The 18,832-nt window shown below is 38.6% G+C and overlaps 1 protein-coding gene across 1 annotated transcript; it reads left to right on the forward strand.

Moving 5' to 3' along the window:
• Positions 1 to 16,815: 16,815 nt before the first annotated feature.
• LOC147431387 (uncharacterized) lies at positions 16,816 to 17,232 on the forward strand. The gene has a single exon (XM_086493668.1). The coding sequence runs from the start codon at positions 16,816 to 16,818 to the stop codon at positions 17,230 to 17,232; it is 417 nt and encodes a 138-aa protein (XP_086349794.1).
• The last annotated feature ends 1,600 nt before the right edge of the window (positions 17,233 to 18,832 follow it).

Raw genomic sequence — 18,832 nt, forward strand, 5'->3', positions numbered from 1 at the left:
TCTATTGGTTGATCTGTTGGATCTTGCAACTCTGGCTCTCGATTATAGATATGACCACCGTAATCCATGTACAATGATCCTGATTTATATGCACTAATTGGATGCTTTGATGGCTTGTACATATTTTTGGATAAACACTTGGATTGACTTTCTGAACTTCTATCTGCACTTCATCTTTGAGCTTGCAATACCTGGCTCCACTGAAGTTTGTGAACATCTGGGAGTTCTCTGAATCTAGCTTTACTCTGATCAATAGGATCTTGGATCCTGTGTTGCTTTTGTTGCTCATCAAGTATCTATGGCCTTTTGAATCTGTATACAAGACTTTATCTCCATTGTAGCCATATAGCTGTAAAAGCTACTCTTTTATTGTTGTACCTGTGTTACCACTACTGCTATTAGCTTGCTTTGTTATACTTGAACTCTCGGCTCGCTTTGAGTCCATGTTGGCGGGTTCTGTAAAAACTATCTCGTAGCAGATTTTGATATCAATTAGCAGAATTTCTGCTGCTTGTACTAGCCTAATCTGCAATCACATGTGAATTGTCCCTGTTCGTCCAATTAGAAGCTAATTTGCAATGCAATTGCTTGCACTAGTCAATTTATAGCATGCAAAATTTTTGAAATTTGACTGCCGCTCAATCGGCTTTGAGTTGGCCTTTTTGTTCGCTTTTTTCGGCTGACCTGGTTCTTTCTGGTACTTCCGATGAGTTTCCTTTTATTTTTCTTAATTTTCTGCGAAATTTTAAAATTTTGAAAATTTTAAAACTTTTTATGATTTTCAATTATTTTTTTGGGAAGGTTTTGATTTTTTAATAAAATTTTTGGTAATTTTCTAACATTTTTGTGAATTTACTAATTTTTATAAACTTTTTGAAGGTTTTATGAATTTCTTTGATTTATTGTGGTTTTTTTGATCAAGTTTTGATTTTTCTCATGAATTTCAAAAATTTAATGGAATTTATTGTGATTTTTCAAATTCATTTTTGGATTTTTATTGAGTTTTTTACTCTTTTTATGATTTTTTGAAATTTTTATGAGGTTTTTCTTTTTTTTTTTGAAATTTTTATGTTGTTTTTTTCTATTTATTTATCTTTCTGTAAATTTTTAAACTCCTTTCTGTACCTACCTAACGGGTTGGTAGCCACGTTGACTTCAAGCGCCGCGGAGAAGACAATGTCGAGTGGCGACGGTCACCAGCAACTGCATGGGAGGTCTGATAGCGCTAAAAGGCAAGCTTGAGGGCAACGCATGCAAGTGCTAAGGTGGCAGCGTGTGGCGGGAGCAACAGGCCCAATGTCAGCACGTGGGCTTAGAGCCGCTAAACGACAGAGGAGGGGAAGTTTGAGTGGGGTTGTGTGTGTGTGTGTGTGTGTGTGTAGGAAAAAGACAAGGAGAGAATAAGGGGGGATGCACGCTGGAGAGAGAGGGTAAGAGAGAGTGAGCGGGTGAGTGCGAAGAGAGAGAGAGAGAGAGAGAGAGAGAGAGAGAGAGAGAGAGAGAGAGAGAGAGAGAGAGAGAGTTAGTGAGAGAGTGAGGGGGTTAGTGAGAGAGTGAAAGTTAGATAGATAGATAGATAGATAGATAGAGAGAGAGAGAGAGAGAGAGAGAGAGAGAGAGAGAGAGAGAGAGAGAGTTGGAGAGAGAGTGAGTACAGTTTTGGGGTGGATTCCCCCGGGGAGAGAAGAAGAAGAAAAGAATCTTATTGTCGACAAAAAGCTATTGCAAAAGACCGTAAAGATCTAGCCAACGACCAAATTGTATGCGTCGCAAGGCACGGGCATCGAGTTCGAAACCGGCTTTTTTATTACTATTTTTTTTTAAATTTCCAAAAATGCCAAAATTATGTCGAAAATTAGCCGAAACTCCAAAAAAATCACCAAAAATTCCCAAAATTTGTCCAAAAAAAAATCTTGAAAAATTATAGAAACCTTAAAAAATCATCCTCATTCACAACCAAGCATTTTTGATACGCAAAAGCACTCCAACAATAGCAGTTTTTATCGAAAACGCCAAATTCGACAAAATCGTCAACCCGACCCCTCGAAATAGCGAAACGCTCAAAACTCGACCACGGAAGGCCCAACAATTTTATCAATAAAATGAATACTAGTCAATTAAACTGGCAAAATTAACGACAAAATTAGGTAAAAAATTGATGCAATTCGAGTGTGTCAATCCTTCTTTTCAGCACAAAAATGCAGCAATCATGCAAATTAAACAACTTTTTTATGTGTGCACACTAATAATTGGCAGTTTTTACCAATCTTTAGGTGCGCACACAAAAGGGCAAATTTTATCAAAATTGCAAGGTGACTTCACAAATCATTAGTTGGGCATGAGCACAACACAAATCAATAATCACAATTGTAACATCATAACGCACACATTGATTTTTTAGTGCACAAACATAGGCAAAATAGTGCACACACACCTAAAATTAGGCATATACACACTCAATTAGAATGCACACACACTTGATTTTAGTGCACACACTTGCAATTGACCATCCAAGCATGCAATTAACTCAATTAGGCACCCAATTAGCAATCTACAATCACCAATTAACAATTGAAACTTGTCAAATTCATGCGCCACCAAATCTAAAAAATTTCGGCATTACGACGGCTTGAAAACGAATAATCGAAAATTTTTCAATCCAACATAGCATCAACATAGCATTGCATCAACATTACATTGCATCTTGGTGGGATCTCTACAAAATTCTACACATCCTTAGATTCTAGGGAGGTTGAGAGTACCACCTTGATTACCTTTCCATTGAAGATCAATTGAATGGTCTAATGCTCCAATCCTTCATAGCAAATTAGTAAGTTAGCAAAAATTATTCAAATTTGCAAGGGGCTAGTGTGAAATTAGAGTGTGTAAACACACAATTGGCAAGATACGATAACACATTAGGGAATTAACACATTAGGGAATTATGAGCACATTGCTTTATGCACACATATCCAAAATCCACAAAATAAACACACAATTGAAATTAGTGAGGGAACGCATTTGATTATGCTACAATTACACTAGCGTAGGCCATCGTCCTTGACAACGGCACCAAATGTTGGGGGTCCCATCGTTGCAATAGCTCCAATGACCAACAAAATTATCAATCCGGAGGGATGAGCTACCCGGCTAAGGCATGGAAACACTCACACGGTTAGTGAGCTAATCATGGCAACACGAATGGTTAACTCTATGAGGTGAGCTTCTCGGCCTATGGAGGAGCTAAGCCACAATGAAGAGCAATCTCCACATCCACTTCTCTTCACCTCTAATCAACCCAATCACACACACTACGATTGCAAGACACACACAACACTAATCCTCATGCAACACACTAATCGCAAGCACACACACATAGATCTATCGAGCACCACACTCCAATCAAACCTACATGCACACACAAGAAAAAGAGGGCAATCACACAAGATTAGAGAGGGATTAACCACCAATTAATTAAGATCTAGCTAATCTAAGCATCATAGGTAGTCATAAGAAGCATGAGAGAGGCATAGTAAAAGAGAATGAATAATTGATTAGTGTTAATCAAGTCTCATGAGCAAGGAGAAGCTCAAGGACTCCATAGCCACACACCTCAAGAGCTCTCACCAAAGAGTGTTCTCAATAAATGAGCTTGATAACCCTAATTTCCTTTACACACTGTCTTATATACCTAAGGTAAAAATATGCAATGTCTGGGCGTCCAAGGCATTTAGGGCTCCACCACTTATTGATCTGCAACCTAGGTACACTAACTGACCTATCCTTTATGGTTTGAAACTCCTATTGGGGCCGTAACACATTAAAATATTACAACGGCTTGAAATAAATCAGAAATTTACAATGCGTGACCATTTTTGGAAAATGTGTAACTCCAATCTTCACTGCTTCTTTCTGTTGATCTTCGATGTGCATCCGTATGTCTCCGATCTTTAGCAGCTTCTGTTAATTGACATCGACTCAGTTAACAACATTTTTTTGCAATTATTGAGCATTGTCGTCTTGCATCTGGGTAACTCTTGATCTTAATATATCCACTGTACTTTCTAGCAGAATCTGTCTCTTCGGAGGAGATTTTGGTGGTGACCTTTGTGTAGCTTTTTGAACTTCAGCTTTCATTGATTTTGACTTTTCTATTACCTGTTCTAGTAGCTTGAGGCTTTGCATCATCTTCAGATAGTCTTTGACTTTAGTCTTACCATCCATAGGGATTTTGTACAAGGTCGTGATCTTGCTGATATTCATTGCCGTCTGCATCTTGATATGCATATGTGAGCTTGGTCACATGTAACTGTTTGAACACTATTGGATTTGTTGGCTTTTGACTTTGACTTGTGGAGATCAACTGAAACTTCTGTCCTGGATGATCTTCATAGAGGCATTTATTTGTAGACTCTGATGGAATCTGGGTCAACTAGAAACTTCCAACCATATGATCTTTCAATGGTTTTTGCCTTGAAGGGGTCTGTTGAGTAGAGGATCTAGGGCTTTTAACTGGTGTAGCATTTCCTAGTACATAAGCTGAGCTTGATGGATTTACGGCTCCCCCATTCCTAGGGTGATCACTAACTTTGGGTAGCATTGTGGACATTTGGCATTTGTAAACCTTCTGCATAGTTTCCTATGTATCTCCTTGAAATATGACAAATTATTCCCCAAGTCAAGCTATAAATAGCATTATCTTTGCCCTGATATTGTCTATCCCATGGGTCTCCTATGATATGAGCTTCTGTGGTTTCAGGATCCAAGGCATCATAGATGCTAGGCTCCCGTCTATATCTACGATTGTTTTGGTCAAAGTATGTGCTCATTTGGTCACAACATTGAAGCTTGATTTCCTATGGAGGAGAGTTTGGCTTTGAACAGATTTCTGGGTTCACCCGGGTAATGTCCTTCAGCTCTAGAGCGGATGAGCTATAATAAATACTTTCCTTTGAAATGAACCATCCTTTTTGTTCTATCATTGGACGCACTTCTATGAGCTGGTATGTGGGCCGTTCAAACACTGGTTGATCCTTTTTGTACAGTTTTCCTTTTTGGTCTACATAGTGTGCATATGAATTATGCGTACCAAACAATGCTAACAACATTCTGTTTGATGTGTCCCTAGGACTCGTAAATGACTGCACACTTGTGGCAGTGTGCAAAATCATTTGCAAACCTAACAATCTTTTCAACTTTCGGTGATATCTGGACACCTTGCCCAAATTCATGCAGGAATTTGTTGTTCAAAGAATCAATTTTAAGCTTTTCAGGTGTCTGTGCATCTTTATGCTGATTTTGAACTTGGAGTGCTTTTACTGGTGCTTCTAATGGTAATGCAAAATCATTTGATTGCATTTAAAGTGACGAGTTAAATGCACTTACATGGGGATTCACATTTCCAATTTTTTCTGTACCTTGCTTGGCAGTTGATATGTCCGTGTTGTCTGGATCCCTTGGACAATCTTTGAAAAAATGTCCACCTTTTCGTCCACAATTTGAGCAATACGCCACATGACTGGTCATATGTCTTTTGTTTATGTCATGTCAAGCTCTTGAAGAGAAGCTTCTGTTTCTATGCTTGCCAAGTTGTCGGCATCGTCTTTTAGAACACTGAGCATCAAGTTGTAGGATGCTCCATCTTGACCTTTGTACCGTCTTTGGCTTGGTTCTCCAATTAGACTGGCTTCAATTGGATGATCTGTTGGATCTTCCAATTCTAGCTCTTGATTATAGATCTGGCCATTGTAATCCATATACAATGACCCTGATTGCATATGCACCAACTATAGTTTTGCTAGCTTGTGAAGATTTCTGGATAACTACTTGGGTCAATTTTTTGCGCTTCTATCTGCACTTCATCTTTGAGCTTGCAATACTTGGCTCCACTGAAATCTGTGAACATCTGGGAGTTCTTTGAATCTGGCCTTACTCTGATCAGTAGGATCATGGCTCCTGTTTTGCTTTTGCTGCTCATTAAGTATCTATGGCTTTCTGAATCTGCATATAAGACTTTATCTCCATTATAGCCATATAGCTGTAAAATCTGCTCTGTTGCAGTTGTGCATACATTGCCACTGCTACTAGCTTGCTTTGTTGTACTTGAACTCTCGGCTAGATTTGAGTCCATGTTGACTGGTTCTGTAAAAACTGTCTCCTAACAGATTTTGGTATTGATTAGCAAAATTTATGCTGCTCGTACTAGCCTAATCTGCAATCACGTGTGAGTGGCCCATGTTCGTTCAATTGGAAGCTACTTGTTAGTGCAATTACTTGCCCTTGCCAATTTATAGCGTGCACGTTCACTTCTAGCTCCTTGATCGAATCACGGCAACTGTGCCAAAATTTAGCTACAATAATAATATTCTTGGCCAAATCAAGTCAATCCCAGTTCCCAAGGAAATCCCAAAATCTAGCTCAAAATTCTGAGCTTCGATGAGTTTACAATTCTGATTTGTCGATTTTCGGCTTGATTTTGACAAATTTAGAAATTTGTCTCTCGCAGACGGCCTTGAGTTGGAATTTTTTAATTGTTCTTCTTCTATTTCTGATTGTTTTGTTGTTTGCTCGGTTTGCAGCTCTGCTAGCTTTTTCGCGGTTTGTTCGGTGTGCGGTACACTTCCTGGCTTTGCTTTTTGGCTTTTGATTTTTGTTCGTGTGTGATTTCCCCTGCGTTGCTTTTTTTTGCTTTTCTGGCCCTTTTTGGCTTTTTTGGCACTTTTGATAACTTCCTTTTTATTTTTATTGATTTTTGGGTGAAATTTTGAATTTTCTATTTTTTTGGTATTTTAATGATTTTTAAAAGGAAAGTTTTGATTTTTAATGAAATTTTCTAGTAATTTTCTAATTTTATTATTGATTTATTTATTTTTTGGGACAATTTTGGATTCTTAATGAATTTTTTATCATTTTTGTGACTTACTTGTGTCAATTATGTCTTGCTTGTGTCAATTTTGTGACTTACATGTGTCAATTTTGATTTTTTAATGAATTTCTATGAGTTTTTTTTGCGATTTTTTAATGTTTTTCTATTTTAAGGTAAATTTTTAATCTCTTTTTTTGGTTTTTTATGAGTTATTTTTTATTTTTTTAATTGTTTTTATTCTTTTCTGTGATTTTTAAAAGTTTTTTTTGGAGTTTTTTTGAGTTTTTCTTTCTTTCTTTTTTTATTGCCTGGACTTACCTGCAGCCGCGTTGACTAGCACTGACATGGCGGGGCTGCGTGGATTTCGGGACTGCAGCGCGAAGGAGGGTGTGGACCAATAGGACGCGTGCAGTGACAGCGAGAGAGAGAGTATAGAGAGAGAGAGCGCGCGTGGGTCTTTGTCTGCTGGCGCGTGACACACGAGGAGAGAGAGTGAAGAGAGTGCACATGGGTTCCACGGCCCGGGCTGGGTGCTGTCAGAGAAGCAGAGGGGAGCAGGAGGGCGCAGGCGTGTGTGTGTTTGCGTGCGAGCGTGTGTGGGAGATAGCGGGAGAGAGAGAGTTAAGAGGCACGCGACAGGCGGGGAGGTGGGGTAGCGTGCTCTGGGGGTAGACGACAGAGGAGGGGAGGGGGTGTGTGTGTTGAAAAAGACAAGGAGGGGGAGGGAGGTGGTTTACGCCCTGCGTCGAAAGGCAGAGAGAGACAGAGGTAGTGTGAGGGAGCTAGAGAGAGAGTGAGGGGGAGGTGAGATAGAGCAAATAATCGTGATTTTTGAGAGGGGAGGAGAGAGAGAGGGAAAGAGAGGGGGAGGTGAGACAATGTTGATAATCGGAGTTTTGGCAGGGGAGGAGAGAGAGTAAGAGAAGAGAAGAGAAGAGAGAGAGAGAGAGAGAGAGAGAGAGAGAGAGAGAGAGAGAGAGAGAGAGAGAGAGAGAGAGAGTGGGTGTGGGGTAGGTTCACACGGAGAGGGAAGAAGAAGAAGAGAATTTTAATGTCGGCGGAAATTATCCCAACAGACCGTAAAGATCTATCCACTGAGGAATTTTTATGCGCCGCAAGGCATGGACATCGAACTCGAAATCGGCTTTTCATTAATTTTTTATTTCCAAACGTCCAAAAATGCCAAAATCGACCAAAGATTAGCCAAAAATGCTAAAATTCACCCGAAAATTCCAAAAATTCTAGAAACCTTAGAATATGATCTTCATTCACAACCAAGTATTTTCGACATACAAAAGCACACCAAAAATAGTAGTTTTCACCAAAAATATCAAATTTGACAAAATCATCAACCCGATCCTCAAAAATAGTAAAACGCTCATATTTTGACAAACGAAAGTCCAAATGCGCTCGAAATCAAGCCATAAATACAAATTCAAAACAGCTCGTAAAGATTGCAAGATATAAAATTTTATGGAATTAAGCAAAAATAAATACAAAAATTAGCAAAAAATTATCCAAAAATTATCCAAAAAATATCAATAAAAAAAAAACTCTACACACATAGGATATTAGTGTAGCCATTAAAATCACAAAAAGCACATCAATTTAATTGCCAATTAATTTGATCAATAAACTCCAACCTAGGTAATTCAACCAGCAAAATTAGCGAAAAAATTAGGTCAAAATTAGACGCAACTGAAGTGTGTAAATCTCTGTTTTGAGCTCACAAATTTAACAATTAACCATTACACACATCAAATATGCAATCAAAACAGAGAATTAATCATGCATATTTAGTACTTTTAGACGCACATACACTAATACAGTTGGTAGTTTTTACCAATCTTTAGGTGCGCACACAAAAGGGTTAATCTTGTCGAAATTGCAATGTGATTTCACAAATCATTAGTTGGGCATGACCACAACACAAATCAATCATCACAATTGAGAAATCATTAAGCACACATTGATTTTTAGGTGCACAAACAAGGGCAAAGTAGTGCACACACAAACCTAAAATTAAGCAAACACACACTCAATTAGAATGCACACACACTTGATTTTAGTGCACACACACTTGAAATTGACCATTCAAGCATGCAATTAACTCAATTAGGCACACAATTAACGATGTACAATCACCAATAAACAATTGAACTCGTCAATTTCATACGCCACCAAATCTTGAAAATTTCGGCATTACTATGGCATGAAAATGAACAATCGAAACAATTTCATAGCATCATAGCATCAACATTGTATTGCATCAACATTCCATTGCATCATGATGGAGTCTCTACACAATTCTACACATCTTTAGATTCTAAAGAGGTTGAGAATACCACTTTGATTACCTTTCCAATGAAGATCGATTGAATGGTTGAAAGCTCCAATTCGTAGAAGCAAATTAGTGTGTAAGTTAGCAAAATTAGTGAAATTAGCAAGAGGTTAGTGTGAAATTAGAGTGTGTAAATGCACAATTGGCAAGATACGGTGACAAATTAGGAAATAATGAACACATTGCTTCATGCACAAACATTCAAAATCCAGAAAAACATAAACACACAAGTGAAATTAGTGAGGAAACACATCCGATTATGCCACAATTACACTAGCATAGGCCATCATCCCCACAGTGGCACCAAATGTTGGGGGTCCCATCGTTGCATAGCTCCAATGACCAAAAAAATTATCAATCCAGAGGGATGAGCTACCCGGCTATTGCATGGAAACACTCACACGATTAGTGAGCTAATGATGGCAACACGAATGGTAAACTCTATGAGTGAGATTCTTGGCCTATGGAGGAGCTAAGCCACAATGAAGGGCAATCTCCACATCCTCTTCTCTTCACCTACAATCAACCCAATCACACACACTACGATTGCAAGATACACACAACACTAATCCTATCATGCAACACACTAATCGGCACACACACATAGATCTATCGAGCACCACACTCCAATCAAACCTACATGCACACACAAGCAAGAGAGGGCAATCACACAAGATTAGAGAGGGATTAATCACTAAGTAGTCACAATCTAGCTAATCTAAACATCATAGGCAATCATAAGAAGCATGACAGAGGCATAGTGAAAGAGAATTAAGCATTGATTAGTGTTAACCACGTCACATGAGCAAGGAGAAGCTCAAGGACTCCATAGCCAAACATCTTAAGAGCTCTCACCAAAGAGTGCTCTCAACCAATGAGCTTGAGAACCCTAATTTCTTTTACACACTGCCTTATGTACCTAGGGTAAAAATATACAATGTCCGGGCACTCAAGGCCTTTAGGGCTCCACCACGTATCAAATCTGCTACCTAGGCATACTAAATGACCTGTTCTTTACAGCTTGGAACTCCCATTGAGCCTGTAACACATTAAAATATTACAATGGCTTGAAATAAATTGGGAATTTACAAAACATGACCATTTTGGGACAACGTGAAAAATATGTAACTCCAATCTTTACTGCTTCTTTGTATTCATCCTCGATGTGAAGTCGTACGTCTTCGGTCTTTAGCAGCTTCTGTTAACTGACGTTGACTCAGTTAACATTGTAGAATATAGAATGCAAGCGCATTCAGTGTGCCATATCTATCACAATGAAATTGTGATATTCCAAAACTCCATTTTTTTATAGTGTGTGAGCACTGGTGAGTTGATCCTCATCGCCATGCCTCTTGTAATATTTGGGACTGAACTCATTTCTGATAAGTTCTCCCCCTTGATATGTACAATGCTTCTTCAAATTCTATCTTATCTATGTTTCTACAAGTTTATGTTATGAATTTACCAAAAATCTCCATCTTATCACAAATGAAATACATCCACATCTTCCTAGTGAAACTGTTGACTCACAACAAAAAGTAGATAGATCTACCCAAAGTGGAAGCAAACAATTTACCATAGAGATCTACGTGTACCAGCTCTAAAGGAGCATGAGCTCTATTGTTACTCTCTTGTGCACATGCCTTTCTTTGTTGCTTGCCCACCATACAAGCCTCACTAGCATCATGCATATGTGCAACTATTCCAAACTTTTACATTTTAAAAAATACAGGCATTCTTTGCTACTTGCCCACCATACAAGCCTCACTAGCTTCATGAATATGTGCAAAATTTCCAAATTTTTACATTAAAAAAAATAGCAAAACTAAAGTGATCAAAACTCTCATGTGAAAGATCAAAGATTGCTGCAACTAAGATCATGTTCTTCTTGAATTATGCATGCACAATACATCACATAGCATTTCTCTTCATGTGTAGCTACGTGAAAAAAAAAAGGTTCGAGAGATTTTGGCTATACACTTTGTATTATTCCCAACACATGTGAAGGATAAGTGTAGAAGCTTCTAAGCACTATACCATTGTTTCTTAATGGTCATGTTTTGAATGATCTACTATTTAATATCCAAGAGCCATCAACAATTGGAGTTCAAATTTATGAACAAATTTCTTATATTGAGACCCATACTTTGAGTTCTACTTCAACATTATTGGCTGATGCTTTCTTTTGCAAAGAAGCTTTGAAGGTGTTGTTCTTCTCATTTTCTTTCTTCTTTGTGTAGTCTTTTATTGTAGGACCTTCCTTGTCACAATGGAAACGACCACCAAAGAAATCTTCTTTATTGTCTCCTTTGAACCTTTCAAAGAATACAAGCTCCTTACCTTTTGCATTTGCTGTGAATGTAGCATCACCCCTACCTTACCTAGTCCTTAGTTGTAGTTGCTTCTCAAGCAACACTACGATTAGTTCTTTGAAATTAAGATGGGTTGAATAAACCTGAGCGTTGTGTCTTGTAGCAATTATTCTTGTGTGAAGAGGATGTCTGACTAAAATGGTGGCATGCATGCAGTTGATGTACAACAAAGAAGATCAAATGAGAGCTATCATTACTTCATAGATGGAATTTTTTTGAAACTCTCTTGGGTTTTGGTAGGAGGAGACATGAGAGTTGTCAAACAAAAAAAGATGTTTGCTAGCTGGGTAGAAAGGCTAACATAAATCATCCACTTCACTTGCTTGATGAGTCACGTGTACGTTGGTTAGCTGCATTGATACTTATTGTTTGTTCTCTTGTTGTTCTTACAATCAACATCAAAAAGAACTTCAAGACCACCAATTTGCTTCCATAGGTGTTCTAGAGGTAGGCAAAAAACTTAAAGGTACCCTGTTCATATACATACTAACAAAAGTACGATGAATGTACTCTTTTCTACATCAAAAGGTTCATTTGAACCGCACTATACCATAGCTACATTGGGGGCAGATAGAATACACAAAACTAAGTTCATCATTAAAGTCATTGAAGTACTAGGGTAGTATGTTAGCCCTACGTTAGGTACTCTAGGTACTTTGGAACCACCACTCCAAAGATAGGTAAGTTTGGAATAGGTAGATTACTTTTTTCTTTTTCAATCTCAAAGCACCATGATAGAATGTAAGGTACTTTGGGTGCCTTGGAACCACTCACTCTAGACATAGGTACATTGGGGAAGCTAGAATACTAGTCTCGCAGGCACCATGATAATATGTAAGTTACTATAAGTGCTTTGGAACCTCTTGACCTAGACATAGGTACCTTTTGGGGAGTTAGAATACTCAACATTACATTTTTTTATTGGTAGTTCTCAAGTACCATGATACTATCTTAGGCACTCTCACATGTATTTCTATAGGTACTTTCATGGTACTTCAAAATACCATGATAGTGCGGTAAAGTCTTTAGTTACATTGGAACCACCTGCTCTAGACATAGGTAGATAGTGAGAACTCAACATTGAAATCACAAAAGTCCATGGTAGTATGATGGGTACTTTCATAGGTACTTTGATTGAGAGCCATCACTATCACGGGTAATTTCAAAGGTATTTTGACAATTTACAGGTACGTTGACATTGAACAACTACTACAACAGGTACTTTGAGAGTGGTAAGGTAGTGTCGTAGGCACAATCATAATACCGTGTGTACCTATGGGTACATTGCAGAGATGAAAATTCCTTGAGATTCTGTACAAAAAATCAAGACTTCACAATATCTCTTTGATGCTTTGAGGGCTTGAAACCTTGGTTCGCTTGCAAGTTGGAGAGGTGTACTAGTTTTTGCATTGCATATGTGTAGATGATATACTAGAAGTAAGCATTAAATCTTATGAGACAAAGCAAATCAAGAGTGCATAGTAGTGGACGTAGATGTACATGTGTCATGTGCATGCCAAAATAGGGTCCAACATAGTGTGCAAATACCAAATATTCTTTTGATAGTATCAACACTTTATGTGAATCAATCTTGTGTGTGAATTAGCTTAGTCTACATTTCATAAGCTATCTTGCTTGGTGGGGACATGTTACAATGTGGGTCAAATAGGTTAATGCTTTGACCTCGTGAAACATTTAAGGATGTAGTTCAAATTCCAATGAAGGTATCTAAAAATAATTATTTTATCCAAAATGGCAAAGAGGTAGCTCAAAGGAGTGCAAAAATCTTGTAGTGAACAAGATGAGTTGCAAGTATCACATTGCCTTCCTTCTAATCACATACATTAAACTCCATTTCATTGTCAACTGCCAGTCTCACATTTCAAAGACTGCATCTAGAGATTTCCTAGAGATGTTGTCTCAATAATTGACTTTGCTAAAAACCACTCCTTCAAGGAACATAACAAAATCCACCCATGCATAAGTATTCTTCACAGGTTACTATCCTTGTGCACATCACCTATATTTGGGATGAAGTAGACCCAAGGTAGATAACCTAATAAAGTTCCATATGACAAAGACCATGACACATTTTTTGTCCAATATTGTAGGAAATTGCACATTATGTGACTACAAGAGCAAAGATTTGGCGGCTTGATGTGACACTGGGTGTAGTCAGATGGTTGTGTTGCTTAGTGCAAAGGAGTTAGACCCTTGTATTTTCTGTCAAGGTAAACTCCAGATCTCAAACCTTCTTCTTAATTCTGATTAACAATTCTTTTGATGAGCCTAACCTTTATATTTTATGACAACTCTAGGTACTACTCATTGATTGGCATAGAAATGCTATGGAGTTTCTTTGCATCTTGCCATTGGAAAGGGGATCATGATGAAGTAGGTGCAACTGCTAAAAAGACCTTGACACATGAGTAGCTAAGTCCTCATCCTTAGCCTATGAAGTGTTCCAAAGATGTGGTTGATTTTTTGAAGAATAAATTTCCGAATAGGCAACCTCAAAATGGGGTGGACAGATTGTTTTGAGAGGTATAAGTGGGTGATGTTTCTAGACAAAGGTTGTGGAATTGCAAGTGGGTTGAGGGATTGCATTCGTTGTTGTATTGTGGCAATAAATACTCCAAGTCCGACAAGCTCTCCATCATTGAGAACTTGCTTGCTTTTGCGACTTTTGTATGCTAGGGTGTTGTTGCAGACGATGCCTCAACCACACATGGAAAATTGGCAATATCAAACCCTTAAACTTGAGGGTGATGGCTTAGAATTTGAAAAATCAAGTAATCACAAGGAAACAATTATGCTGATGTATGATGGTCACTACGATAATGCAATCGATGATGCTCTCTCTATAGGTAATACCTTTGCCACTAAGGATCATAAAGATGGAACAGACTTCCATATGTTGAAGTGCTCCAAGGAGAAGAACAGAACCACTAAAGCTCTACCAAGATACTTGGGGCACCTATATTTTTGTACAATCATACTTGATGAAAGGTACTATTAGGAGGTAAGGGTATTTCTATGAGTTGGTGGATGGTGAGGAGGACATATACTACATTCTCATAGATTAGCCTATGGTGCTCTTGGAATCACACCAGTCAAGATCCCTCTAAATTCCGTAAATGGAGAGACATCCAAGTTTAGGCTGATTGCTAAGGTTCATAAAAATGTGTACAATAGCATGCCATTAGAGCTCTAGGTTGCCAAGCTCGTGAGTAGCAATGCATGCTTTTGATTTTTTTATAATTTTAGCAACTTGCAAACTAGTTGATTTCTTGGTTCGCTTTCCATCGTTGATGAAACTTTTTTGTGTATGTTAGCTTTAATATATAACGTAACATCTCTCTCTCTCTCTCCCCCCCCCCCCCCCCCCCCCCAAAAAAACCCCACGCCACCCCCCAAAAGGAAGAAAGAACAATATCCCCCACAAAAATGTCCAAACTGCAAATCTATTAAAAAATACAAGATTGTTAACCCTACTAATATGCAATGAATTTGAGAGTATAATAAACACTAGAAGACAAAACATGGGACTCCAATGAACATGAGAAGATAAAATCTGAGACAAATGTATTTCATGAACAATGTACATATTTATTTCCAAAATCGAGGGCTATACATTTCTTCTACTCTATACTATATTTAAGGCACATAAAAAAGGTCCACATCTTGCACTCTAAACCTTTTCAAAAGATGACTTGTCTTCATATACATACAACATACCTTTGAAGTATACAAAAAAACATAGGTAATACTCTCAAAATATTAGAGTCTAGAGCGCATAGTGTGCCACTTCAAAAAGGCTTGAGTTGGGGGATGCTTAGATAAACCTCATATGAGGTCTTTCTCTCACCTGTAGCCATCACTCATGCAATAAATCTATTTTTCTTGCTTGAATTTTCATGTGGGAATACCTTTGAAAAATCATGCAATTCTTCAAGTTGTTGCTACTAAGTGAGCTAACATTAAGCTTGCTCAATAGGTATGGTCCCTACTTTCTCTAAAGTGCATTGCAGATCCTTTCACATATGCTATCTGATCTTCAACAATTCACCCAATGTTATGGTGCATTTGACATGATTGACACCTCTCATAGGTAAGCTTCACTTGCATTGTTACAATGTCATGCTATGAGGGGTGTGATGTCCTTTTGGGGATGCCTCGGCACATAAGAAGAATTCATTAGTGGACTCCCAAGCTAGGAAATTTCAATTGATGAATAGCAAAGGCAAGGATCTTGTTTTGGATGTGAAACTTAAGGGGCGAGTCAGTCCCTATTATCCTCGGCCATTCCAACGTTAATGAAATCAAGTCTTTTTGTTTACTCGATCTTTGTCAAATCTCTATGAGTGAATATATGGATTCAAATTTTTGAGAGTTATAGTTAGAGCGTCTCAGTTTAGTTCACTCTCGTGCGGTGTTTCTTAGAGGTTCAACTTGGTGAGTTACCTCTAGTGCAAAAGATCACATCATCGATTTGATACTAGGGAGTACCCCTCCAAATCGACCACCATATAGAGTCAGTAGAGTTCAACAAGAAGAGACCAGGAGTCAAGTCAAGGAACTAATAGAAAAGGGCTTGATCCAACCATGTTCTTTACAATTTAGTTCACCAATGCTACTTGCGTAGAAGAAAGACGGATCTTGGAGAATATACATTGGTTATAGGACTCTTAATGAGATCACCATCAAGAACACATTTCCAATACCCAAGATCGATGATATTCTTGACAAATTATAGGGTTCTACTTTTTTCAATAGGATCGATCTTAAGAGTGGCTATTATCACATCAGGATCCATCTTGAGATGTATACAAGACCGCATTTAGGACATCCTTTGGATTCTATGAGTGTTTCAATAGGATCGATCTTAAGAGTCACTATCATCACATCATGATCGCTCTTGAAATGTATACAAGACTGCATTCAGGACATCCTTTAGATTGTACAAGTGTTTGGTGATGCCATTTGGGTTCACTAATGCTCTTGCCATGTTCAATATGAAAATGGACGGGATTTTTAGAAAGTATCAACAGTTTGTGGACACATTCTTTGACGATGTCATTGTTTTCTCCAAGTTCGAAGCAAAGCATAAAGGGCATTTGTGATGAGTATTCAGAGTGCTAAGGAAACACGTGTTGGTCATCAACGAGTAAAAGAGTGAGTTCTTTTTGGAAGGGCTACACTTCTTGGGACACGTTGTATCATCCAAGGGTGTTAACATGGATCCAGCCAAGCTTGCAACTATGTGCAATTGGCTTACATTGCAAAATTGGCCTACATTGCAAAATGTGCATGAGGTGAGGAGCTTTCTAGTCTTATGTTTTTACTATTGGCAACTCATCAAGAACTTTGCCGAGATATCTTCAACGTTGCACGCCATTACTCAAAAAGGTGTACCATTCACTTGGGGACGTACACAATTTGCAACATCTGAGCAATTGAAGTTGATTACGGGGCCTGTGTTGATACTACCAGATTCGCTGAAACCAATTGAGGTTTACTGTGGTGCTTGTGAGAGTAGTTTGAGAGTGGGCCTGATGCATGATGGGGTAGGGAATGGCTCCAGGCATCCGACGGTTGCCAAGGGGTCGAAGGATTATGGGGCTGTCAAGGGTCGGGGGGAGGGGGGCCAATAGGCTGCTCTTCCTGCACTTCCGTGGTCCACCTCATGCACTGTCCTCTATGCGAGTTTGTTGCAGGCCCCACCACGTGCTCAGCTGCTAGCCAATCACCACGTTGTGTGATCATTGGAGCAGACGAGCGATGATTCCAAGAGCTGAGCTGCCATGCAATCATTGGCAATGATGGTTGCCATTGATTGGACGAGGCAGACGATTATTCCGGGTGCTGGGCTGGACGCAGTACAATGGTCCAATAATTTCGAATGTGCTTTTGAGATTACGGATGCTAAGGTGTCAAGCATCGAACAGCTCTGCAAGCTAATTCTGTCCAGTAATGAGGGCGGGATGGAGGGCCTGGATCTGCTGCCCCCTGACCCCTGACCTTGAGGGTCATGTAGTTGCCTAAGAGAGTCGGATACTTTTGAAGAATTACAAGGTTGCATAGATTTATGAGAAAGACTTTTAGCAATGATACATGCTTTGAGTCAGTGGGAGCATTACTTACTTGGCACAAACTTTACAGTGTACATGAATCATCAAGGTTTGAAGTGTTTCTTGTCTCGCCAGTGTTTTCGGAGAAACAGATGAGACCGGTGTATCTTGATAACAAGTTTTCATTGGAGAGGATGCTTATATATTCATGCAAAAAAGATTAATATTTTATCAAAATCTAGCAAAAGTATGGAATCTTCTCACTTTAGATAGTAATGTCCAAAGTCGCTATATTGACAACCAGTATGGAGCAAAATATTTTCATGGACAAAATTAAGAATATCTCCTTTAGATACCCTATACTTATTAGGAACTACCAAGAAGATAGATACACAGCCAAGGATGTCTCTATCTAGGCCAATATCGGATCGGGGTCTAAAACAAGGACACCTTAAAATTAAATGGAAGATATTACCAAAAACATATGGGAATTATGATTGGGATGGCATTGAAAATGGCAAGAGCTTGAGATATCTTTTCGTATCAATTTCACTGAAAACTATGAATTTTATCAAATGATTCAGATCATTCAAACTAAATGTCCCTCTTTTGGCCCCCATGTTTTAAGTGGCCTTATATTGGCCCCTTTATCCTATATAGCAGGTCTACAATCTTTTGTTGAAGATATAAATTATGCCAAATACCCCACCAAACCTGGATTACCCTAGGTACAAGTCAGTAAATTCCATAAGGTTTAACATATTTAAATAGAAGATGCATCCATGTAATTTTACCTTAGCAAGGCTGTGGAAAGTAGATCCTTATGCTTGTGTCCACTCGGCCTTACAATGTGTTTCAAAAGGGATGTCACGAAGCATTGCCACTAGTTTCCCGAAGAATGGTTTTGAATTCAACTTATTGCCAAAGGACGTGTAAGTTTATACCAGCAAGGAAGTGCCAATCAGTATCATAATTATGAGCCAGTTCCACAAAGGCGCCTGCTTTAAGATTGAAATCCAAGAACAAGTGGAATGGGTGCTACAATGAAGGACATAAGGAGGACGCTACGTCCGTGGAAGACGTGGGTTAGTCGCTTCCGGACTACATGTCTCAATATACCCCAGAATCTTAATTCCCACCACTACAAGGTAGCTATGATAAATGGCCATAATGTTGAAGTGTG

The sequence above is a fragment of the Adiantum capillus-veneris genome, chromosome 21, assembly GCF_014529385.1.
Source record: "Adiantum capillus-veneris isolate H3 chromosome 21, ASM1452938v2, whole genome shotgun sequence".
In the NCBI taxonomy this organism is placed as follows: Eukaryota; Viridiplantae; Streptophyta; class Polypodiopsida; order Polypodiales; family Pteridaceae; genus Adiantum; species Adiantum capillus-veneris.